We start from the raw sequence: 24,525 nt of genomic DNA on the forward strand, positions 1-24,525 counted from the left end.
CTTTTATAGCAAACACAGCGGTCACCATTTTATCACAACTGCTGAGTCCAACTATAGACCCAGCCCAACATATTTAATCAGCTGGGATGGTAAAATGAGGCATAAGATTAGTGTAAAGGTCATCCAATTAGAAGCCAGCAGTACGTGAATAGAATGTGAGTTATTTTGCTCAGGAAGCTTTCTGAAAGTAATTATTTTATTTCCTCTAGGTAAGATCACTCTGCGGGACCTGAAGAGATGCAAGTTATCCCACATCTTTTTTGACACCTTCTTCAACATCGAGAAGTACCTGGACCACGAGCAGAAGGACCCCTATTCTGTTTTAAGGGTAATACTGAGTTTGAACCTATGACATCACACTCGGGACAGAATTGACTGTTGGCAGAAGTCCTGCCTCCCTTAGTTACTGTTACTACATGTAATAAACTTTCATGATGAGGTTCACTATGATAACTCCAATCCATCAACATAGTAAACAAAGATGACTCAAGCTAAGCTATTCACCAGATGTAAGTGCCTGTGATGGTTTCTTTTTTAAGTTTAGGGTTTTTTCCACAAAGTTTATCCCATAGACATTTGTTGAGTTCACATTTGGGTGTGGGGAAAAAGAACACCTTTTGTCATCTAATTGCTCTGGATAACCTGAACCTGTTTTACAGTTTTTACCATTTCCCTTTCTTTTTTTAGCTGTGTCTTTTTACTTAACAACTATAATCTGTTGTTCATAGCATCAAAGCTGATCTTTGTTGCTCTTGGTGGTTTGTCGGATCTCAGTGCAGGGGGAAGTTGGAGAAGATCGCTGATTGGTGGATCACTGTGTCAGTCATCCTGCAGTCAGTAATGACCTCTTGTTGCCCAGGATGAGGCAAGTAGATAATGTAGTTTTTCTGCTGTGTTTGTAAGGAGTTGGAGATGGAAGGCCAAGGGATGTCTGACTGGGAGAAGTATGCTGCAGAGGAGTATGACATCCTAGTGGCTGAAGAGACCAATGATCACTGCGATGAAGTGTAAGACTGACTATTCTAGGACTACACTGCCTCATGGCTGAAATGATCCAGATTAATGTACACAAATCATTGTAAACAAAATTTCTCAAGATTGTCTTCATTGTGGAAAGTATAATGGAGGTCCAGTTGTGTGTGCAGCCCTAACTGGCTCGCATGTACACTGCTCAAAAAAATAAAGGGAACACCTAAAAACACAATATAGACCTCGATGAATGAAATATTTCAGCTGAAAATCTTTATTTATTAGACAGAGGAATGTGTTTAGAGCAAAATAACCTAAGAATGATCAATGGAAATCAAAATCATTAGCCCATTAAGGTCTGGATTCAGAATCATACTCAAAATCAAAGTGGAAAATGAGAACATAGGCTGATCCAACTTCTGTGGAAATTCTTCAAGACGATTCAAAATGAGGCTCAGTAGTGTGTGTGGCCTCCACGTGCCTGTATGCACTCCCTACAACGTCTGGGCATGCTCCTGATGAGACGACGGATGGTCCCCTGAGGGATCTCCTCCCAGACCTGGATCAGGGCATCGGTCAACTCCTGGACAGTCTGTGGTGCGACATGTCGTTGGCGGATGGTACGAGACATGATGTCCCAGAGGTACTCGATTGGATTCAGGTCTGGGGAATGTGCAGGCCAGTCCATGGCATCAATGCCCTCGACATACAGGAACTGCTGACACACTCTGGCCACATGAGGACGAGCATTGTCATGCATGAGCAGGAACCCAGGGCCCACTGCACCAGCATATGGTCTGACAATGGGTCTGAGGATCTCATCCCGGTACCTAATGGCAGTCATGGTACCTCTGGCTAGCACGTAGAGGTCTGTGCGGCCCTCCAAGGATATGCCTCCCCAGATCATCACTGACCCACCGCCAAACCGGTCATGCTGGAGGATGTTGCAGCTAGCAGAACGTTCTCCACAGCGTCTCCAGACTCTCTCACGTCTGTCACATGTGTTCAGTGTGAACCTGCTCTCATCTCTGAAGAGCACAGGGCGCCAATGGCGAATCTGCCAACCAAGATGTTCTCTGGCAAAGGTCAATCGGGCTGCACGGTGTTGGGCTGTGAGCACAGGCCCCAATTGTGGACGTCGGGCCCTCATACCATCCTCATGCATTCTGTTTCTCACTGTTTGAGCAGAAACCTGCACATTAGTGGCCTGTTGAAGGTCGTTTTGTAGGGCTCCGGCAGTGCTCCTCCTGTTCCTCCTTGCACAAAGGACCAGATAGCGGTCCTGCTGCGGGGTTGTTGTCCTCCTGCGGCCCCCTCCACGTCTCCTGGTGTACTGGCCTGTCTCCTGGTACCTCCTCCATGCTCTGGACACTGTGCTGGGAGACACATCAAATCTTCTTGCCACAGCACGCATTGATGTGCCATCCTGGATGAGCTGCACTACCTGAGCAACTTCTGTAGGTTGCAGATACCGCCTCATGCCACCTCTAGTGGTGAGGGCACTAGCAAAATTAAAAACTAACCAAAGATCGGCCAGAAAAGATGAGGACAGGCAAATGGTCTGTGGCCACCACCTGCAAATCCATTCCTTTTATAGGGGTTGTCTTGCAAATTGTCTAATTTCTACCTGGTGGAAATTAGACAATTTACCAACAGGTGAAATTGATTCACAAATCAGTGTTGCTTCCTAACTGGACAGGTTGATATCTCAAAAGTGTGATTGACTTGGAGCTACATTGCATTGCTTATGTGTTCCCTTTATTTTTTTGAGCAGTGTATTAGAGAGCTACAGGGACCCAACTGATTTATGAAACACACAAGAGGATAGTTTTTATTAAACAGAAAGGCTGGTGGTTTATTCCAGTCCATGTATGTATCACTGGACCTTGGCTGCTATGAAGATATAAAACACTATCCACCCTATCTTTTATTTCTGGGCAAGTCCAACCAGACACTTACCATTCAAATCAAGTACTACAAACGTCTTTTTGATATGAATATTCATTTATTTGCAGATGTCTTCAATAGAAAATATCCAAAAAGACATTTGTTTTGCAAGTAAATCTTCAGAGCTGTAATTTAAACTGTTACTGGTCATTTAATGTAAATATAGAGCTAAAGGAGATATATAGGTCCTTGTATAACCAAAGTGAGAGCTGTGTCCGCATTCTTGGCACAAAGTCAAACACGTTTTCAGTCGGTGTTGGACTCCGCCAATGTTGTCCCTTGTCTCCGATTCTGTTTGTGATATTCAGGGACAGGATCTGAAGGTGCAGCCAAGGTGAGGAGTGTGTCCATTTTGGGAACCTTAGAATTGCATCCCTGCTCTTCGCAGATGATGTGGTTTTGTTGGCTTCATCAGAACGCAACCTCCGGCACACACTGGGGTGGTTTGCAGCTGAGTGTGAAATGGCTGGGATGAGAGTCAGCACCTCTAAGTCTGAGGCCATGGTTCTCTACCGGAAAATGGTGGATTGCTCCCTCCGGGTTGAGGATGAGTTGTTGCCTCAAGTGAAGGAGTTCAAGTATGTTGGGGTCTTGTTCACGAGTGAGGGTAGGATGCAGCAGGAGGTTGACAAGCAGATTGGTGCAGCATCAGCAGTAATGTGGATGTTGTACTGGACTGTTGTGGTGAAGAAGGAGCTGAGCCGGGAGGCAAAGCTCTCAATTTACCAGTTAATCTTCGTTCCAATCCTCACCTATGGTCATGAGCTTTGGGTAGTGACCGAAAGGGTGAGATCGTGGATATAAGTGGCTGAAATGAGTTTCCTCTGTAGGGTGTCTCGGCTCAGCCTTAGGGTGAGGAGCTTGGACATCTGGAGGGAGCTTCGCATCGAAAGGAGCCAGTTGAGATGGTTTGGGCATCTGATTAGGATGCCTACTGGGCGCCTTCCTTTGGAGGTTTACCGGGCATTACTACTGGGAGGAGACCCCGGGGTAGATCCAGAACGCGCTGGAGGACCTACATGTCCAATCTGGCCTGGGAACACCCTGGGATCCCCCAGGAGGACTCTGAGGGCGTTGCTGGGGGGAGGGACGTTTGGAGTGCCCTACTAAGCTTGCTGCCACTGCGACCCAACCCCGGAAAAGCAGCTGAAGATGAGATGTTATTAAGATATATGGAGGGATTAACTGTAAGGAGGTATCCAGTGCTAGCTGGGCTTGTTGACAGGTATCTGGGCTTGTTGACAGGTATGTGGCGGTTTTGAAAACACCAACTTGTAAAGACAGACTTACCTTCCCTGGTTAGTAGAGACTCGGGGTACTAGCAGGGTCTAATCTCTCTTTTCCTCCCGAGGCTTGCCTCATCCTTTAACCAGCTCCTACTCTCCGTCTCACTACGGCGTGGTGAGAGGGAGCGTGTTGGAGTTGGGGGTCTGTTTACGAACTAGACAGTCGAGTTTTTGGCCTTACTCTTCTTCAGTGGCTCTGTCTGTCCCTTCGTATGATGCTTATGTGTCTTGTGTCAAATCACACGTCTGACAGTCTGTGATGAAACTCCACTTTGCACCACTCTCATTTTAATTTGGTGATGTATTATTGTCACCCTTTTATCGTGTTGGCCAAAATCAGCTACCAATTTCTTTGCTTTACAGTTAATTTACGTTTTACCATAAGCAGACGCTGAACAGAAACTTGGTTTTTTCTGATAAAATACTCATGTACGTCTCCGTGTGTCTGTAGGTATAACCCTTTGAGCCCAATAGGACAACACTTCTCCAGTGACCTGACAACTAAAAGACACTTCTTTGAGATCCCCAGTCCACACTGCAACCTGGACCTAGACCAGTATGAATATGAGGATGACTTTGAATGACCCACAACCTGGGTAATCTGTCGTCACAAACCTGCCAAGAACCAAACGGCACTCCCAAGGATGCAGACGGACAGGCGACAGCGTTCATGGTTGAGCGGTGCTGGTTCAGGGTACCGACTCATCTGATAGGACTCACTTCACTTTAGCAGTAAGTGCATCTTAAGCCACATCACGCATTCTCAGAGCACTTTGGTGGACGGGGGCTTAAATGGTCTTCACACTACATGTTGGCACACAAGTCGCCACGTATGACAAGTAAACCAGAGCAAGAGGATGCTGAAAGTGCCGAAAAGGAAATAGAACGTCAGCAACCTGTGGTGGGGAAAGAATATCCAGACGCTGTTGGTTTTCACCTTGCTCATAAAAACAGACACATCACCTCACAAGAAAGTTTAGTTTTTTCTGCATCACTGCTCAGAAAAAGGTAGATTTTGCAACGTAGATGTCTGAGGTTGTTTTCCGCTGAACACTGGTTTGAAGTGACTTGTTCCCACCGGACTGACCCACATTCGTGTCTCACACAGGCATGGAGCTCGATAACGCACATCAGAATAATTGCTGCAGCTTTTGAACTACTTTAACATTTGGGGATTTTGGTTAATCTGACATTCCAGAGGTAATAACCAAAGGTACTCTAAGAATAACATCAAGCTTTGCTGAAATGAGAAAACTGGAGATTACTGTAAATGCCAAACAAGCCACACTCAGGACTACTGGCTCCACAGACAGGACAGTCGCACAAATTGTGTATGTTGTACAATAATTTGTTCATTAATACAGAAGAATCAACTGTTTTGATGCGAGATGTAGTTATGTAAATTATTAGATATACAATATTTATAAATGGGTGTAAATATGTATTTTGCGATTGCCGTGTTGTAAATGATTTGGCTTAATGTGGGGGGGTTTTTTTATCGGATGAAATCATTTAGATGTACTTTGGATATAGTAAAACTGGTTTTTAAATGTTTCTTCAATAAACAAACTTGTTGCCTTGAATAATGGAAATTCATTGGACTGTTTATGAAAATCTATATGCATAAAAATGTCTAATACAGTTTTCAGTTGGATCTTGTGTTGAGGCCTGTTCAAACCCTACTACTGAATAGAACCAAACAGACTGAATACCAGCGAGTCGTAGGGAAGGACGGCTGAAAGAACAGCGGCAGTGAAAACAGGAGTAAAGCCAGACCAGACAAACTTTTCTAAACCGATTTATTTTCATAAAATAGTGTCGTCTCAAAACAAAACCAACCCGTTTCCTTCTGGAGAAATGGTTACAGTCAAGATAAAGTTGAGGCCTGGATGCTTTGACTGGAATCTGGCATGTGGCCCCGCAACAAAGAAAATGGAATTTCAGGTTTGTTTTTCATTCCAGGCATTGGGAAAATGCACAAGTAACTTTTTTAAATAAGTATAAAAAACTGATTTTTTGGTGGATTTATTTCCCCCAGTTGTACCCGGCCAATGGGGCAGTGTCCATGATTTTTCGCCCTTCCTGAGCGGAAGCGGAAGCTTCACATCAAACGGAAGTCAGACATCGGATGCACTAGACTACATTAGAAGTAAGCAGTTTGTTGTAATTTTCTTCACTTTTTGTGTAATTTAATATTATTGGATATATGGCAGCATATACGTGAGTTGGTTTTGTAAACACAGCCATGCTGTACTGTCTAATATGTGCTGCATGTCCGACTTCCTGTGACATCACTCGGACGCTGCCCCATTACCCCACTCTTCCGAGCCGTCACGGTCACTGCTCCACCTCCTCTGCCGATCCGGGGAGGGCTGCAGACTACCTTGCTCCTCCGATACATGTGGAGTCGCCAGCCGCTTCTTTTCACCTGACAGTGAGGAGTTTCACCAGGGGGAGATGTAGCACATGGGAGGATCACGTTATTCCCCCCAGTTCCCTCTCCCCACTGAACAGGTGCCCCAACCGACTAGAGGAGGCGCTAGCGCAGTGACCAGGACACATACCTACATCCAGCTTCCCACCTGCAGACACGGCCAATTGTGTCTTTAGGAACGCCTGACCAAGCTGGAGGTAACACAGGGATTCGAACCAGCGATCCCCGTGTTGGTAGGCAATGAAATAGACCGTCACGCTACCCGGACGCCCTGAAAAACACTGAATTTTTTTTTTTATTCGGTGCCAAGCCCCCCAAAATCTTTCACCACTGGTGTTTGTGATCAGTGAGAACCAAACTTTGAGCGCAAATATATACAGTGGTGCTTGAAAGTTTGTGAACCCTTTAGAATTTTCTATATTTCTGCATAAATATGACCTTGCCACTCAGATATGTAATATTAGATCGTTTTCCTCAATAGATAAATGACCAAGTATACTATTCTTGTCACATTTATTTAATTTGGTTCTCTATCCACCTTTAGGACTTGTGTGAAAATCTGATGATGTTTTAGGTCATATTTATGCAGAAATATAGAAAATTCTAAGCACCACTATAAATACCATTATATACATGACCATACTCAATGCTTGATTCCGATTACACACTTCCAACCTAATGGTCTGAATGCATGATTTCTGTCTATACCTACTGACATCAACACTGCTCTGATAAGTTCAAATTAATTGATCACTTCCTCTTAAAGAGAAATTGACAGTGTGCAACACCATTCACTCTACAAACCATAGCGGTCTATTCCGTTGCCTACCAACACGGGGATTGGCGGTTCGAATTCCGGTGTTACCTCCAGCTTGGTTGGGCGTCCCTACAGACACAATTGACCATGTCTGTGGGTGGGAAGCCGATGTGGGTATGTGTCCTGGTTGCTGCACTAGTGTCTCCTCTGGTCGATCGGGGCGCCTGTTCAGGGGGGAGGGAGAACAGCGTGATTCTCCCATGCACTATGTCCCCCTGGTGAAACTCCTCACTGTCAGGTGAATAGAAGTGGCTGACGACTTCACATGTATCGGAGGAGGCATGTGGTAGTCTGCAGCCCTCCCCGGATCAGCAGAGGCGGTGGAACAGCGACCGGGACAGCTCGGGAGAGTGGGGTAATTGGCCGGATAACAACTGGAGAGAAGGGGAGGGGAGCAAAAAAAGAAGCGGACTCCAGTTTTTGGATGCTGAGGAGGGAATGCATTTCTGACAACGACCTCCAAGAAGTCTATCCATGTTTGAGGAGATCCAGTCCCACCAAGATGGCCGATGCCTCTGAACCTTGGCGGACTTCAGGTCACACATCGACCACTACCAGAGAATCCACATCCACGTCCTTGCTGGAACAGTGAATGAGTTCCTCATACCTCAGCCTCTGGGCAGGAGGTTCTAATGTGAAGGAAAATGGATCTGATTCGGCCATCTTCTCCAGAGAGCTGAGGACAGACAACCAAACCAGCGCACATCAAGTCACATAGCTTTCTTGGTTTATCAGGAAATACCAAGTGAAGTCAAGCGTAGAACAGATTATGTTTGGGACGGGTCCATAAAGTAAATATGAAAGCTACCATACCTCTACGGGGAGGGAAAAAAAGCCCCTTTCTGACTCACCTGGAACTACAGCTGCGTTTCTGGCTCTTTATAACTTTTGTTTCAACGGGGCTCAGCGGGCATGGAGACTTGTTTCCTGAAGACATAATACATCAATGTAGGAACAGGTATCTGGTGACAACAAGAACATTTCCATGCAGACTACCATTGATCTGGGCATTGGTTCACATATAAATGAGGATGTGTGTATTGCGGTACCATCCAGCAGGGAGTTTTGTTTGTAGAAAGGGGAGCGGTTGGGCAAGTAGGGCCTCCTGTCAGAGCTGACGTATGACACAACATCCTCCCCTTCAGCTGCAGCCAACAGGGAAGCTCTGTAGTAAATGAGTGGCTGCCAGCATTCCTCTCTCAGGTTGATGATGTGCTCTACAGTATTCTTCTGCAGGAACGAGTAACTGCATCAACAGAAGACACACCAACCGTTTCAGCATCTTTCTTACACAAACACAAACAAGCAAACGGAGGGTGTGCAACACGTACACTGTCTTCTTGTCTGGTTTGAGAAGTTTGCTGGAGAACTCGCTGAGGATAGTCAGGTAGGACAAGTACGCTGGATAAGATGCATCTGGAGTCTGGATGAAACCTTGGAAAACAAAGTCTATACCATTCCTGCGTGTGTACACACACACACACACACACACACACACACATACACTCAAGTGAGCGACAAAACCAATGAAATTAAGTGGGGCTGTCAAATATACAATTGCTCACTTGTGGATCATGACAATGGACTCGCGGAACTTGAGTGGGTCCCCAAAGGTGAGTGAGAAGCGCCTGGCCAGCTCCTTGATGCTGGTGAAGGTCTGGACGCCGGGGTGAGCCCGCCCACCGCTCTCCTGCTCCTGCTTCAGACGCACAAACAGCTGGAGAAAAGAACGTGTTGTCAGCCCGCGATGCCGCCGTGCTGCGGTTTGATTGGTGCAGTGTGGTTGGACACTACCTGCTGCAGACATTGCACCAGCGTGTGAGCACTTTCTATCTTGTCCATCTGTCTGGTCCTGTACAAGGTCTCTTTGATGATGTCACCAAAGTCGTTATAAAACTAGAGAAAGAGAAAGAGAGAGTGATGTTATAATCACTTCTTTCGACAGAGTTGTTTGATAGTTCATCCCGCCATCGTGGAGCTGAGGATTAGCCTCATTACCTTGGTGTAGTACATGAAGACCTCGGCAGCCACGCTCATCTCCAACACACCATGCATGATGAGTTTACAGAAGGCTGCCAGCAGATTCCTCCGCTTGTGAAGGTGCTCCAACTTCTCCACTTCTGAATCTTCACTGACTGAGAAGCCAGAAGGAGTGTGTGTGTGTGTGTGTGTGTGTGTGTGTGTGTGTGTGTGTGTGTGTGTGTGTGTGTGTGTGTGTGTGTGTGTGTTGTAGTGTAAATAAAGAAAAAAGGATATGAGTGTGAGGGGGAAAAAAGAGGGTACACAGGGGGCCAATAAAGGAAAAAGAGCAATGTAACATGGAGAGGGTGTCGGAGGAGAACAAAGCATAAGCGGCATGCTTTAGTTTCAGGACAATGGCTTTAGCAGGTGGAAATCAAAGATAATACGAGAGGAGAGTTATGGTTGTGACACCATGTGGCTTCAATCTTTCCCAGGCCTAATAAAACAGTCTCGGAGGTGAGCCACACTTAATGGGATTTTCTCACGGAAAGAGATTGCCCCTTATTTCATGACTTAAGTCAACGTCTTTGCCCTCAGAGTGATCTCCGATTCTGCGGCTAATAGAAAACACTACGTCTATGGAACATAACCATTACCAAGCAAATCCAATAAAACATCTTTTTATTACATGTTCAAAAACCATAAACCCATATTGCATTTGGGTGAACATTTAAGAGGTTCCCCATCAGGACCTTTATCGACTCCTCTGGCCTATCCCATATGTCTCACAGAGTAGAGCCTCTTCTAATAAAATGTCCTACATAGGAACTGAATTCATAAGTTTACTTTAAGTGCTGTAAAAATATTCCATATGTCTTCCTTTTATTTATGGATCTATTATTCCTTCATCCTATTTTAAGAGGAGAAAGACACAGGCATCAATCTTCATGACAAACCATAATAACTTTTCATATAAATTACTTGTTGCGTTTCTTAAGACGGGGTTTCCTTTGTAACGAAGAGTAAATTCTGAGGTCTGATTGAGATCAGATCTCCCTCACGGTCACTGGGGAACTGTACATGTGAGCCCCACAAGTGTGGCCCTGCATTTAAACTCTGCATGCGTTTACCATCAATTTCTATAGAGGAGTCAAACGCTTTCCACGTTGTGTGAAATAAGAAACAGTGCAGCGCTGTGACGGAGTGAGACTGCCATCTGCTGGACAACAGTGCAGCTTGATTTTACCGTTTCCCCAAACACTAAACTACTTCAGTTTATTTTGGAAGCCATTTTTGACACTGAAGCTATAAATGTAATTGCTTTGAGTCATGTAGAGGAGTTTATAATATGAAAGGATGCGGGGTGATTGTGTGTCAGATGTTGATTTTGTTCCAATACCAAAATAAAATGTAAATGTTTGTTTTTCTTGATGCATGCTCAATAATCCAGGTAAGTAAATCGAAGGAAGTTGAATCAGTTCATCCGGATACTGATGTTTACTGACAGATGCATTTCATCACCCATCTCAGTGACCTCTTCAGTCTCAACTGACTGCAGGTATCCCCGCCCTTAAAACAATACAGTGGCATAGCGACCGAAACCAACGACCAGTTTCATATGCAAATATGGGTGTGGCCATTAATTAGAGTTATAATGATCATGTGTACTATTCACAGAGGATTGGGGGGGGGTAGTTGCAATCACAGCATTGTAAGATGGTGACAGATGTACCCCCCCAGTTCAGGGATGGTCCTTCCCTTTCCACATACTAGATACAGTCAGTGGCTAGTCATAGTTGGGGGCGTTGGCGTGGGGGAAAACAACCCCCCCCCCGGACTGGAAAAGTACGGTATTTAAACCCATCATGGCTTATGTAGAGTCACTGCTGCCGCTCGACAGAGCACGATGTATAGAAAAACTGAGTGGTATTGGGTCGGATCGTCCATACAGTACACGACTGGACAAACAACCCAACTGAATGGCCAGAGGTGTCGTTTCCTGATATTTTTTGTTATCTGGTTGAGTCTCCAGGTAAGAGACACTTTGCTATAACATTAGATATGATTACGCAAACTGACTGTAATATCAGTATCCTACGGTCTATATTGGTATTCTACATTCATTAACGCTACAATATAAAAGACTAGTATGTCTTAGTATGTTAAGACAAAAATGAGTGACTTCCACGCGCAGTTTGGACTGTAGCAGTGACGTTACTCAACGCTATCAGCCTATGGTTTGGCGATGTGCTATATCACACAGGGATCTACTCGCACTGCAACCGGAAGAATTACAGCAGGTCCCTGGAGGCTCACACTTTTTTAACCAGTGGATTTGTGGGGGTGGTATTACATCACAAAATGTCAGCGTGCGACATGTATTTATTTCACTGCAGTGTGAAGTCATCCTGGAGGGTTATCGAAAAGCCTCATCGGACCTGGGTTGCGGTGCAGGGGGGCGGGACAGTTCTGACAGGTCATTGCGACTGCATGGCAGGGTAAGTGGTGTATCTGGGGGGCCTATGGATCTTAAGCTTGATATATTTCACACTTTGTATTTCCATAACCACTGTTTCTTTTTAAATTAGAGGCTTGTGTTAGGATGGGGTTTAATAAAGTCTCGTGCACAAGCAAAGCCTGTGCATGGAATTAGGTTTGTGTAAAAAAAAAAACTTTTTACTCTGAGCAAACATCAGCAGGAGGAAAAAGGAAAAGAAAAGCCCCAATCCCAAAAGCCTCTACTTCACAGCAGTTGCAATTTCTCACCATGCTGGCTGACAGATCATCACATGCAGCAGTTCTGGACAGTTTCAAAGCTTTCGCCACACCACCCAAGAAGCCATGGCGTTTCAGCCTGCACGAAGTGACCGAAGAGGAAGTGGACAAGGCGGGGAGAGCAACCATCAGCCAGGCATCTTGTGTGCAGCTGCATCAGGAGCGAGTGGGTCGCATTACAGGCTCCATAGTGCAGTACATAAAAATTTTGTTCAGGATTTTTAAATTTATTTGATGTGCAGAACACCACGCAACAACTTTTCGGCATGGTAGCGAGCAGATATCAATAGTAATAATAACGGTAATAGTAATAGCAAAGATCAACCACCTGAAAAGGTCTGCCCGCCTTAACTCGAATGATTTGTTTTCCCCCGCGGCATAAATGGTGTGGGGGGGGAAACACGTGGCGTTTTGTGGGTGTTCCCATAAATGCCAACTCTATCTATAGATGGCCTCTCTGACTCCCTGTTCAAACCAGCGTTCCTCCCTATCAAGGATGTGCACATCCTCATCCTTGAAAGAGTGGCCACTGGCCTGTAGATGGGTGTAGACTGGAGTCCAGGCCTGACGTGTTGGCTCTTGTGTTGTGTCGTCCTCCTGGCCAGCGTCTAGTTTAGTTTCCCCGATGTACAAGTCAAGTCAAGGCGATCCTCCTGGCTCTTAACAGCGTCAACTATATTGCCGTTTGTGCCTTGGGGACTCGATCCTTGGGGTGGACCAACTTCTGGCGCAGCGTGTTTTGGGGTTTTGAAAGCAACTGAGACATGGTGTTTTAAAAATATGTGTCTCAGCTTTTCCGACACTCTCGCTACATAGGGGATCACTACTGGTTTACACTTAGGCTTCCCTAATCCTCTGTGAACGGTACACATGGCCATCGAAACTCTAGTTAATGGTCACGCCCATATCTGCATATGGAACTGGTTAGTGGTTTCGGTCGTTATGTCCCTGTATTGTTTATAAGGGTGGGGGTACCTGCGGTCAGTTGAGACTGAAGAGGTCAGTTAGGTGAGTGATGAAACGTTCTCTGTCAATTAACATATCCAGATGAACTGATTCAACCTTCTTTGATAAATGTTGCTAGTTTAATAATGCAGCTATAAGAGAGTCTCTGTTACCCGAGTGACAACTAAACCCAGCGTATGCCCTCCACAAAAGTGAAGCAAGTGATAAAACACGGCGCAGGGTTGATGCCTCACCTCTACTCTGACTGTCACTATCTGGACCAATGAAGACACACTCCAGTACGAAGCTCAGCAGCACCCTCTGTAGTTTGGGGTTTGGCGTGTAGCGCAGCGGACCATGCGAGCAGGGGTCCCACACATGGAGCTGGTAGGAATGAGCCGTCAGGACGTCACACACCCCCAGGAAAGCCTAAACACAGAGAACGTTGGGGTTTGATGAAAAGGAGGCGGAGTCACCAAAGACAAAAGGCACAGCATCTTGATGATAATCCAATCAAAATGCTTACACACACACACACACACACTTACTGGAAGAATCAGTTCAGGGGTTCAAAAAAGACACACACATCAAACTGTCAGTTCCAAAGTTAAAGAAATCAAACATGGATCAGAGAAAGAGGACTCACACACTTCAGAATCAGAAACACATTGTCATTTCATTTCACTTTCACGCACATGAAATGAAACGAAACATCATTTCCCCCAGCCAACAGCAGTGCAACACAAAGACAAAAACACACATCCAAAAACTACAAGAACACATATATCCAAACTACCACATAGCTATATCTAAACTAAAAAAAAAAAAATCACTGTCCAGGAGAATGAACGCCAGCCAGGATGACTGTCAGAACTGCTGGTCTGCATGGGCTAGCAGTTAGCTTAGTCTGCCCTGTTTCCACATCCTGTCAGACCGCCCTAGGTGTTTCCTCTTCGGGCACAGCTCCAGGCAGGGCTGTGGTCCCTGGGCCCACAGGACGCAGCAGACCAAGCTCCCTCAGCCATCAAACGAAGACAAACTTAGACGCAAACATGGACAAAGACACCACATGGACGGTACTGGGTGAGGCCGCCGCAAATGTGAATTTGCACCGCCATCTTCCCACACCGGTACTGGGTGAGGCCACTTCAAACGTGAATTTGCCCCGCCATCTTCCCACACCGGTACTGGGTGAGGCCACTTCAAATGTGAATTTGCACCGCCATCTTCCCACACCGGTACTGGGTGAGGCCACTTCAAATGTGAATTTGCCCCGCCATCTTCCCACACCGGTACTGGGTGAGGCCACTTCAAATGTGAATTTGCACCGCCATCTTCCCACACCGGTACTGGGTGAGGCCACTTCAAACGTGAATTTGCCCCGCCATCTTCCCACACCGGTACTGGGTGAGGCCACTTCAAACGTGAATTTGCCCCGCCATCTTCCCACACCGGTACTGGGTGAGACCGCTATAAATGTGAATTTGCACCGCCATCTTCCCACACCGGAAGCATAATTAAGTGGAACGCTTTAATGTCCCGAAACAGATTTATTCCAACATGGGTTACAAGCTTAACTTAATCAGTCTTCGTGAGAGTCTGTGTGTGGCCTATTCATTGGTCTATTAAAAGTCCTACCTGGATACTGACAGATGCACCGGAGTTGTGCATAGGGCCTGTCCTTGGGATCATACCCCACAAACATTTGCCACTATATCACCAAGCAATGTATATAAAAAAAATCCACAATAGAGATCAATATTTAATTTAAAGAACCTTCATACCATGTGTGATGGTCATCTAAGGTTCAAAATTTAGTCATTGCCCAGTCATGTGTGGGAACAGTCGTGTGTAGGAAGTCAATTTTATTTGTATAGCCCAAAATCACAAATTTTTCTCAAGGGACTTTACAGCAACACAACTCCTGTTGTGTTGCCGTTAGCTTTGTTTCCATGGTCCACTACACAGCCGTCCAGCATAATTCATACATTTGGTGAATGAAACATGTCTCAAAACTAAGTGTGTGTAAGCTCAGTACATGTAATGTGGAAATTCAAAGTAGCAAAACAAAATAGTGAGAAGAAAAATGTGACGGTGAAAACCATGTTGCCGCCCCACATGTCAGGACTCAATCCTGTACAACTAAAAGTCACTTCCTCTTATCATTTAGGTGGGGGCAAGGACTAATCAGAGTTCATATTCTTTCCTGCCAACACTACAGCATAAAAATGGGGTTTGTCCTCATAATTTTAATGTTTTCCCAGTAGCAAAGGCATATATAGCTCCAACACCATGAAATGGGACAATTTCTCAAATATTCATGGATTCTCTATTCAGTCAATTACCCCACTCTTCCGAGCCATCCCGGTCACTGTCCCCCCCCCCCTCCCTCTGCTGATCCGGGGAGGGCTGCAGACTACCACGTACCTCGTGGAGTCACCAGCTGCTTTGTTTCACCTGACAGTGAGGAGTTTCGCCAGGGGGACCGTAGCACGTGGGAGGATCACACTATTCCCCCCAGTTCCTCTCCCCCCTGAACAGGTGGCCCGACTGACTAGAGGAGGTGCTAGTGACCAGGACACATACTCACATCCAGCTTTACCCCCACAGACATGGCCAATTGTGTCTGTAGGGACGCCCGACCAAGCCGGAGGTAACGCGGGGATTTGAACTGGTGATCCCCATGTTGGTAAGGCAGCCGAATAGACCGCTACGCTACCTGGACACCCGATGGATTCTTTTTTAATATTCAGTCTGAATGTACATCAGTTATTACCAACATTACAGCCTGCCCTTTACAACTTCTCAGCATTTTCTCCACCTGTATTTGTACCCCCCCCCCCCATTCTGTACCCGTTATAACCATGTTATCCATTTTCATGTTTGTACTGCACAAACATCGCATGTGAAGAAGACGTTTCTAAGGCCGGGGTGTGGCGGCGGCCTGGCACTGTGGAGAGCTGGAAGTGACTCTTACTCTCTCAGTACACAAACCTGCCGTGAGTTAACACAACAACCAATTACATCTAGTTCTACCATTTAACAGTGTGTTTGCGCTCTGCAGTCACCCCCCCCCCCCGCCCCGCCCAGGAATCCAAATTTGTTTGTTGTGATGATGACCATTAGCCAGCTGCTGAAAGCAGCCTAGTTTCTTGGTGCATTTCTGGAAACCACCTCATTCCCAAAGACTATTAACATGACCGTAGCTTTACAGAGCAAGTGTATGGTTTACAGACTCTTTCATAACCATGGCCGTGTCTGCGCTGGTGTGCGTGAAACAGGAACATGACTGACGTGATGATGAGCCTGCAGGTAAACAGGTGTGTTTGTGTGTGTTCGCTGTCCGACCTGTTCCCTCACACGGTGGTCGGCGTGGGAGAGACATCGATGACTTCTCTCACAGAACAAACTCAGCTGAGCTCTCTGAGCCAGAGCCTTCTCCTGAAACATACACCAAAGAAGACAACACAGTAACAATACACATCAAATAATACAAGTCAACAGAAAATAACACAAGAAAACGACATCGAATAGCAAGAACACAAAACCAATCAAATACGAGAGCTTAGTGCCTAAAGGGTCAATTAAAGGTTAAATTGGAGGTTCGTTACCCTGGAGGTTAAAGTTTCCCCGCTGGTGTTGAGGTTCCACAGGAGACAATAGCACAAACACTGCAGGGCCTCCAACAACACCTTCACACACAAAGGAGGGACAGGCTGAGGTTAAGGGGGTTATCCTGAAACATAATGACTAATAAATATTAGAATCATTAATATTAGAACTACTTAATATATAATAACAATATCACCATGATTGGTAAATGGAATGTGACTGGTAAACAGCATAATATGAGTTATTACCATAATTAAAGAAGTGACGATGCCAGACGAAAACATCGATATTGAAGATTTTACCCAAGACTAAAATCTGATACCAACAGTAATCACTGACGAGCAAACAGCAAAGCAAAATCTCTTGATTTACTGCATCTTTGGCACATGGCAGCCTACATGTCTTTAATGGTGGGGGAAAAAAAAACTGATTCGATTTCAATTGTTTTGCTCATTGACCCCCAAACTAATGGTGTAAATCTTGGGGTCAGTACCAGATGACGTTTAAAGATTCGTACTCGCAATCAGCAATGAAAGAATGATATCGGTGCATTCTTTTTTTTATCAATTTATTTCCGATTTCTTCCAATTTAGTGGCCAATCGATCCCTATTTTAGTTCAAACACCCACCCTCATACCGCATGTGTTCGCCAACTGCATCTCTCCGGCCGGCAGTCTGGAAGGAGACGCCTCGCCACTTCCGTGACAAGGCGAATCCAGGCCAAACCACTGCTTTTTCCGACACACACAGAGACGCATTCATGTGACAAACACAAGCCAACTCCGCCCCCCTCCCGAAGACAGCATTGCCAATTATTGCTGCTTTGTCGAGTCCAGCCATAGTCGGATCTGACGAGACCGAGGCGCAAACCCCGGTCCCCAGTGGGCAACTGCATCGACTCAAAGCCGACACTTGGACCGCTACACCATGGCGGACCGACATCGGTGCATTCTTAGGGAATATCAGCAGAGGTTGCAGAAAGGTACTGACTGGATCCAATAACACAAGGCTAATCTGTAGATTTCAACTCAAGAGTTTGGTTTCATCCATTTCACAAATTGAGGATGATTTTACTTCCTGTCAATAATAATCAAATGATGTGTTGACAAAATAAAATGATAAAATTTTCATTTACTGGATTTTTTTTAAAAAATCAAGTGAAATAATATGCTAAACTTTATGTAATAACTATTCTCCAACAGGGACATGGTTTGGTGGGCTGAGTCTGTGTATGTGGCGGAGACGGAGTCGGTTTGGGCTCTGATGTTACCGGAGTTGGGATTTCTCCGATGCTGTCCAGCGAGACCAGAGGACCCAGCAGCTCACACAGATTCCACTTGGAGAGGTCATGACCACTGTTGTAGAGGCACAGATACACAGTAAGTAGAAAAACACTGTTAGGAGAAAGTTGAGTCCCACTTGGACCGTGAACAGAATTCAAATCTTACTTGTAAAAAACCCTGAGCTTCCTAAGCGTGGCTAAGATTTTCTCCGTTTTCTCCTTGTCCGCAGAGAAGCGGTCCCCCTGCAACACAAGCAGGTCAGACTTGGTTTATTTTGCATGCAATGATGCCCGGTAAGCCTATAAAATGGAGCCATGGTCATGCAGCGTGTGGACATTTGCTGGACCTTTAGCGAGTCCTCTAACAGTGCCGCCAGTCTGTCCATCCAACACTGGACCACAGAGTCTCTGGCCGTGCAGGCCATCTGGTGCCGCGCCGTCTCCTCCCCACACATAGTGGCATAGGTCCGAGCTGCAGCTTCCAGAACTGCAGGGCCTGAGTGGTGGTCCAAAACAGTTCCCATTTCAGCCATCAGGTCAGATACCAGCTGAGGACCAAAGCAACGAGTTCAACATCGCTTGCAACTGACACAGCGATCCATCAATCAATTCAACAAACTTATGACTTCAATCTAAACACAAAACATGGTATCCTTACAAGAGAAAGGGTCAGTAACGGACCTGTGTATTTTCAACAGCAGGACACTCGGGGAGGAAGAACTGAGGAATCTTCATCAGAGAGGTTACAATGTCTGAGCTCCTGGAAAACTGCCCAGCCATCATCATCATCACCATTGTCATCATCACAACATAGATGTTACAGAGGGCTAAAGCAACACATCATGACTTCACATCACAATCATCATTACGAGACCATCCACCATCAGTCCTTCTCTTGCTGGTATGAGGTGGAGTCCCATCTTGAGCGAAGCCTCCTGTGATGTACAGAGACATGGATGTTTTCTTATATTTCATTAAGACAGTGTGAATACCTTGGACAGCAGCTTGGGGAGGGCAGTGAAGAAATGCTCAGTGAGTTTAGTACAGTCATCCACCTGAGTCTTCTTCTCTCTGGCGGTCATGACCTGGAACATTCACACACCAGCTAACGTTAATGTCATCGGGTCAAACTGAGCTACCCGAGCCAACAGACCAAAGGGCCTCTGGAGTGATCCATTAAATCCAAGGTGATCATCTTATACTAATGACTGATTACTGATGGATGACCAAGAATCTGATGCTTGTCTAGAGTATCTCTGACCTTCCTGCCTCCGGCCCTCCCGACCAGCGTCGGACCTTCGGCAGCCTGGCGAAGAGATGCGACCAGGATCTCCACCACCACCGCCTCCTCCACCTGAGTCAGACCTACAAACACACACAGCAAACCTAATTAAGGCCACATCAGCTGAATATTTCCCACAGAATTCAATTCAAACATGGTTACAAGTTGCAGAACTGAATGTCCTTCCGGCACAGAAATATTGTCATCATGTTGACAACTACACTATTTCCAAACAAAACAAGCCTTTTCAGAAATTAATGGTGGCCATAAGAGAAGACAAAGAAATAACAAGCTGTTTCTACAGAGTCTACTAGCTCCCGTTAGGGGTCGCCACAGTGGATCCTCCATTTCCATTTCTTCCTGTCCTCTGCACCTTCCTCTGTCACCTGCATGTCCTCTCTCACCACATCCATAAACCTCCTCTTTGGCCTTCCTCTTTTCCCCTCTTCTGTGATGTGAAAATATTGTCCTGCAATCCCAGCGACAGCACTGAGAGGAAACTTGTGTTATGGAGCCTCAACATCTGTCATACGGACTTCAGGTGCTCAGTTCCCTAAACACAGAGTGCTTCACTAACATTTTGTGTCCAGAGTAACTCTAGAACCACCGGGGTTTCACTCCTACCTAAAACGACCATGGGCGGTCAAAATGACAGCTGGTTTTTAAACTCTATATTCTGTCAAGATAAATACCCAATTGAGATATTAATACATTGCATATAATATTAGTATGTCTGTTAGGAAACGACTGACACCAAAATCAACATTTTAACAACTACTATTTTTTAAACAATTTAAACTTCAGAGAGACATGGACAAACTTGAATAGCAAAATTGAAAAAGTGAAAATATTACCTGAAAAACAAAACAGAAAACACATATTGCTAATCTAACAAGCGTAACAAGGCCTACAAAACGTGAAATGTAAAAAAAGAACTGAAAATAACCATTTGAAGAGTCCCAAACAACCACCGGAACTTAAAAACTACTAGAACGACCATGGGCCGTCAAAATGACCACCATGGTTTTTAAACTCTATATTCTGTCAAGATAAGTATCCAATTGAGATATTAATGCATTGCATATGTTAGTTTGCCTGTTAAGAAACGACTGACACCAAAATTAAAATTTTAACAACTTCAATACTATTTTTCAAACAATTTAAAATGGCTGCTGTCCAACGCCTGTAAATACTGCAACGCGTCGGTGGTAGCCATGGTGAGTCTGAAACAGCGTCTCTACCCAGACATGCTGGAAATAATCAGAAATAAAGTTTAGACCGTTACTCTAGGACACAGCAATGAACTTCGCGAAGGAAATTATGCGACCAATGCACGTCATAAATGTTGACATGACGCGCACAATGACACGCAAATTACGAGCCATCTCTTTGACGGCTCATGGTCGTTTTAGGTATCAGAATACTTTATTCATCCCCGAGGGGAAATTGGGTAGAACTAACATAACTTTTTTTGTATGCAATTGTTCCAAAGCTCATTTTAATGCAAATATACGCAATTTTAGAAGCATTCGGGGAGCGGCAGGTCTGCATCTTCTTTTTCTCTCACAAAGTTATTAAACTTTGAAAATCCAAAACCGTCATAATGACACCTTGGTCATTCTAGTGTTAAACCTTTCACACACACACACACACACACACACACACACACACACACACACACACCTGAATTTAGCCGTGAAGGGCTCTGCAGCAGTATTGAGGTGATGGTGGGCCAGTCCTTCAGCAGGTCTCCAGCACAGTCCCAAAGACTATCCACCAGGTAAACCACATGCGTGTGGAGCTACAGACACACAGAAACAGACAGATAAACTTTCTGTCATTCTCATGGCTAAAAGAGAGGAGAAACACTCCTGTCAGAGCAGTCTAATAGACAAAAGCAGATCTGATCACGGATGGGTCTAATCAGGTAGGCGTTGCTGAAACCAGCACCTCGCACACTGTGAGAAAGAGTGCAATGGTTCACATTCAGCAGTGGCTCACCTCAGACTTATGGTAGAAACCCAACAGTGCCTTCAGTCTGGCTGTCGTCTGCTGAACATGCGAGTCTTCCTCATTCAGTCCGTCCTGAGACCCGGACTCCGGGACTGTGACACTGAGAAGCCTATGAGACCAAAAACACGCAGGGTAATAATGACTAAATGGTCAGCGCTCCTGCCTCCGTCCTGCACGGTGTCAGTGGAACATACAGCAAAAAATGTTCAGCAATGACCCTTTCCTCCATGAGGAAAATGACACAATATATTTCTTAAAACTTTTATAAACCAAACCTATTAAGAAATGTAATGACATTTTAATTTTTGTTTATAAAAAGTGAATTTTGGTTTCATTCTTGTCTTTTTTCCCTCTGTTTCATATTAATTTCTGTCAAGGAATCGATGATGTGATGGACTACATTGATTAAAAGGAACTCCCATCACGCCAGCAACAGAGCAAGAGGGGGCTTCTTGGGCTTCAGCCCCAAATGTTTTCTCAAAAGCCCCAAATCTCAGGTTTCCTCAGGAGGAAACCTGGAATCGGGGCCGCTGTCCAACGCCAGATTCGGGGCTCTCCTCCTGAGGAAACCTGACAGGACCGGCAAATCATTAGAAAAAGACCCATTACTGGGGAAATATTGCCATCTATTAGTCTGTCCCAACGTTGTCATACTCCAGATCTGCTCCAAATACAGTTAGACACACAGACCTCCCACCCCTCTCGACAGTCAGATGAGTTGCGTTGTACTTATGTCAGGTATGACGTAGGCGACAACCACGACATACAACTCTTTTGGATTAATGTCTCGATGCATGCTCAATAATCCTGGTAAGAAAATCAAAGTCGAATCAGTTCATCGGGATACGTTTATTGAGAGAAACGTTTCATCACACATCTGAGGGACCTCTTCAGTCTCAGCAGACTGCAGGTATCCCCACCCTTATAAACAATACAGTGGCATAACGACCGAAACCAACGATCGGTTTCATATGCAGATATGGTCATGTCCATTAACTGGAGTTACAATGGCCATGTGTACTATTCACAGAGAATTTGGGAATGTTTGCTGTGGGAATGAGTGCCGTGATGGCAAACATTCCCAAATCCTCTGTGAATAGTACACATGGCCATTTTAACTCCAGTTAATGGTCACACCCATATTTGCATATGAAACCGATCGTTGGTTTCAGTCGTTGTGCCACTGTATTGTATACAAGGGTGGGGATACCTGCAGTCAGGGGTGGGCAATCTTATCCAGGAAGGGCCAGTGTGGGTGCAGGTTTTTGTTCCAACACGCCTGTGTCTCCTAATCAAGTTCCTCAGCAAGGACTCTACTGGCTGATCAGTGGGATCAGGTGTGTAACTGCTTGGTTGGAACAAAGACCTGCACCCACACTGGCCCTTCATGGATAAGACTGCCCACCCCTGGGTCACTTAGATGAGGGATGAAACACATCTGTCAATAAACGTTGTATCCAGATGAACTGATTCAACTTGAAAGTTTTTAAAACTACACATTTCCAAGAAATGGGAAACATTTGCCATAGATTAACCCAAAGCTCACAACATGAACCCCGTTTTTTTTTCTTCTTTTTTTAGCCTATATTTGTTTACATTTTGGACAATTAAGTATGCCGAGTCAGCTATGATAAATTCCTGTCTGCTATGTAGCATTGGATGTACTGACAACTATCACTGGATTATTCTGACACTGAAGAAAACTACCAAATGTGAGGATTCCCAGCCAAGTTCTGGAGTTATAAGGAACTTCTTGTTTTCTCTCCGATTTCTAAACCGATTTATGAATGTTTATTTGCAGTGGAACTTGGACATAATTGTATTCTTGGAAAGTGTTAAGTCACACTGAATCTAAAAATGTGTCATGCCCGTGTGTTCAGGTTTGACTTAATAATGCCTCCGATTTTTGACACAAAACTTGACACTGATGTGATGTCTGATGTGAATTTAAGATGTTCTTGGCACAAAATGTGAGTTTTGGATATTGTTATTTGATAATGGTTACATGAAGAAATAGCTTATTCAGCTGGTTTGGGAGATGGGCTTGAGTGTTCTGATACGATATGTGGATAAACGTAACTAGTAATAGAAGACATCAGTAGCTCTCCCTGTTCTTCGGTTGGCCCAATAGTCAATTCAGGGTATTGAAGACCACATTTACTTGGTTTGTTGGGGATGCTTGATTTACAATTAGAGCAGCCCAGGTTATTATGGCATGGATTCAAATGTAGCAGATTTGTCACCTCACATTCACACACAACTAAACGTTCTGTGAACTCTACTACTACTACTACTACTACTACTACTACTTTCAGCTGTTCCTGTTAAGGGTCGCCACAGTGGATCAACCGTTTCCATTTCTTCCTGTCCTCTGCATCTTCACCTGTCAGACCAGCCACCTGCATGTCCTCTCTCACCACATCCATAAACCTTCTCTGTGGCCTTCTTTTCCTCTTCCCTGTCAGCTCCATATTCAGCATCTACTCCATCACAGTATAACAAAAATAGGTTTCAAGATTAGTAATGCTGTTTATACCAAATTCCTACCCTACCTATACCCTACCTGTAACTTAAAAATAGTAACATCAGACAATTTTTGCCTCTTTTGGGGTGGCAGGAGTGAAAATTAGCCTCACCCCCCCCCATTTGTTGTGTTCTGGTTTCAGAATGATGAAGACAGTTGGAGAACCATTAGATACAAAATAGGATGCACGTTCTACAGGATGATTTTTTTCCCTGGGCAACTATCATGTTTTCCTAAATGATGTACCGATTTTTAGGCATTTGTTATCTCAAATGGCTTGAAAAATTGTTCATATAGCCGCCGTAAATGGGCAAAAAATGTCCCCGCTGGAGCATGCCCCTGGGCCCAGGCTTAGCCCACATGTTCACAACACCTGCATATCATGCCTGCCCTGTGTGCCATTTTTTCCAAATCTTGGTATGACGTTTTATTTAGCTGTTGTCTCGTTTTCATCCTGGCTGAATAATTTCCGTCATAGTTTCCGTCAACAAAATGGATCCTGTTGTACTGTGGAGATGAACCTGTGGTACCTGGAGTAAAGCAGCTCCCCAGCAAGCGTGGCCAGAGGACGCTGTGACGAGTACACGAACTGGACCATCTGCTCGTAGTCCTCTGGTTTCAGCATGTCATTGCATGACCTGCAGGAGGAACAGGCATGTGACACTGAGAAAAACAAA

The 24,525-nt window shown here is 45.0% G+C and overlaps 2 protein-coding genes across 2 annotated transcripts in view; one reads left to right on the plus strand and one right to left on the minus strand.

Annotated features, from left to right (window-relative positions):
* Positions 1 to 5,777, plus strand: part of ppp2r3b (protein phosphatase 2, regulatory subunit B'', beta) — a 35,516-nt gene extending 29,739 nt beyond the window's left edge. The window contains exons 12-14 of the mRNA XM_056289740.1: positions 210 to 328; positions 904 to 1,007; positions 4,654 to 5,777. Of these exons, the coding sequence (XP_056145715.1) occupies positions 210 to 328; positions 904 to 1,007; positions 4,654 to 4,786 (356 nt within the window). The 3' untranslated portion in view covers positions 4,787 to 5,777. The remainder of the gene's footprint in view (positions 1 to 209; positions 329 to 903; positions 1,008 to 4,653) is intronic.
* A 1,974-nt stretch (positions 5,778 to 7,751) lies between these two features.
* The window catches only part of si:ch211-269e2.1 (cohesin subunit SA-2), a 28,199-nt gene continuing 11,425 nt past the window's right edge, over positions 7,752 to 24,525 (minus strand). The window contains exons 14-32 of the mRNA XM_056289603.1: positions 24,379 to 24,486; positions 21,313 to 21,433; positions 20,995 to 21,112; positions 19,291 to 19,394; positions 19,022 to 19,114; positions 18,711 to 18,797; positions 18,377 to 18,577; positions 18,196 to 18,272; positions 18,018 to 18,102; positions 16,747 to 16,827; positions 16,484 to 16,576; positions 13,390 to 13,564; positions 9,452 to 9,588; positions 9,248 to 9,349; positions 9,019 to 9,170; positions 8,785 to 8,913; positions 8,503 to 8,699; positions 8,305 to 8,380; positions 7,752 to 8,129 (exon numbers count right to left, since the gene is read on the minus strand). Of these exons, the coding sequence (XP_056145578.1) occupies positions 7,991 to 8,129; positions 8,305 to 8,380; positions 8,503 to 8,699; positions 8,785 to 8,913; positions 9,019 to 9,170; positions 9,248 to 9,349; positions 9,452 to 9,588; positions 13,390 to 13,564; positions 16,484 to 16,576; positions 16,747 to 16,827; positions 18,018 to 18,102; positions 18,196 to 18,272; positions 18,377 to 18,577; positions 18,711 to 18,797; positions 19,022 to 19,114; positions 19,291 to 19,394; positions 20,995 to 21,112; positions 21,313 to 21,433; positions 24,379 to 24,486 (2,275 nt within the window). The 3' untranslated portion in view covers positions 7,752 to 7,990. The remainder of the gene's footprint in view (positions 8,130 to 8,304; positions 8,381 to 8,502; positions 8,700 to 8,784; positions 8,914 to 9,018; positions 9,171 to 9,247; positions 9,350 to 9,451; positions 9,589 to 13,389; positions 13,565 to 16,483; positions 16,577 to 16,746; positions 16,828 to 18,017; positions 18,103 to 18,195; positions 18,273 to 18,376; positions 18,578 to 18,710; positions 18,798 to 19,021; positions 19,115 to 19,290; positions 19,395 to 20,994; positions 21,113 to 21,312; positions 21,434 to 24,378; positions 24,487 to 24,525) is intronic.

The sequence above is a fragment of the Lampris incognitus genome, chromosome 11, assembly GCF_029633865.1.
Source record: "Lampris incognitus isolate fLamInc1 chromosome 11, fLamInc1.hap2, whole genome shotgun sequence".
In the NCBI taxonomy this organism is placed as follows: domain Eukaryota; kingdom Metazoa; phylum Chordata; class Actinopteri; order Lampriformes; family Lampridae; genus Lampris; species Lampris incognitus.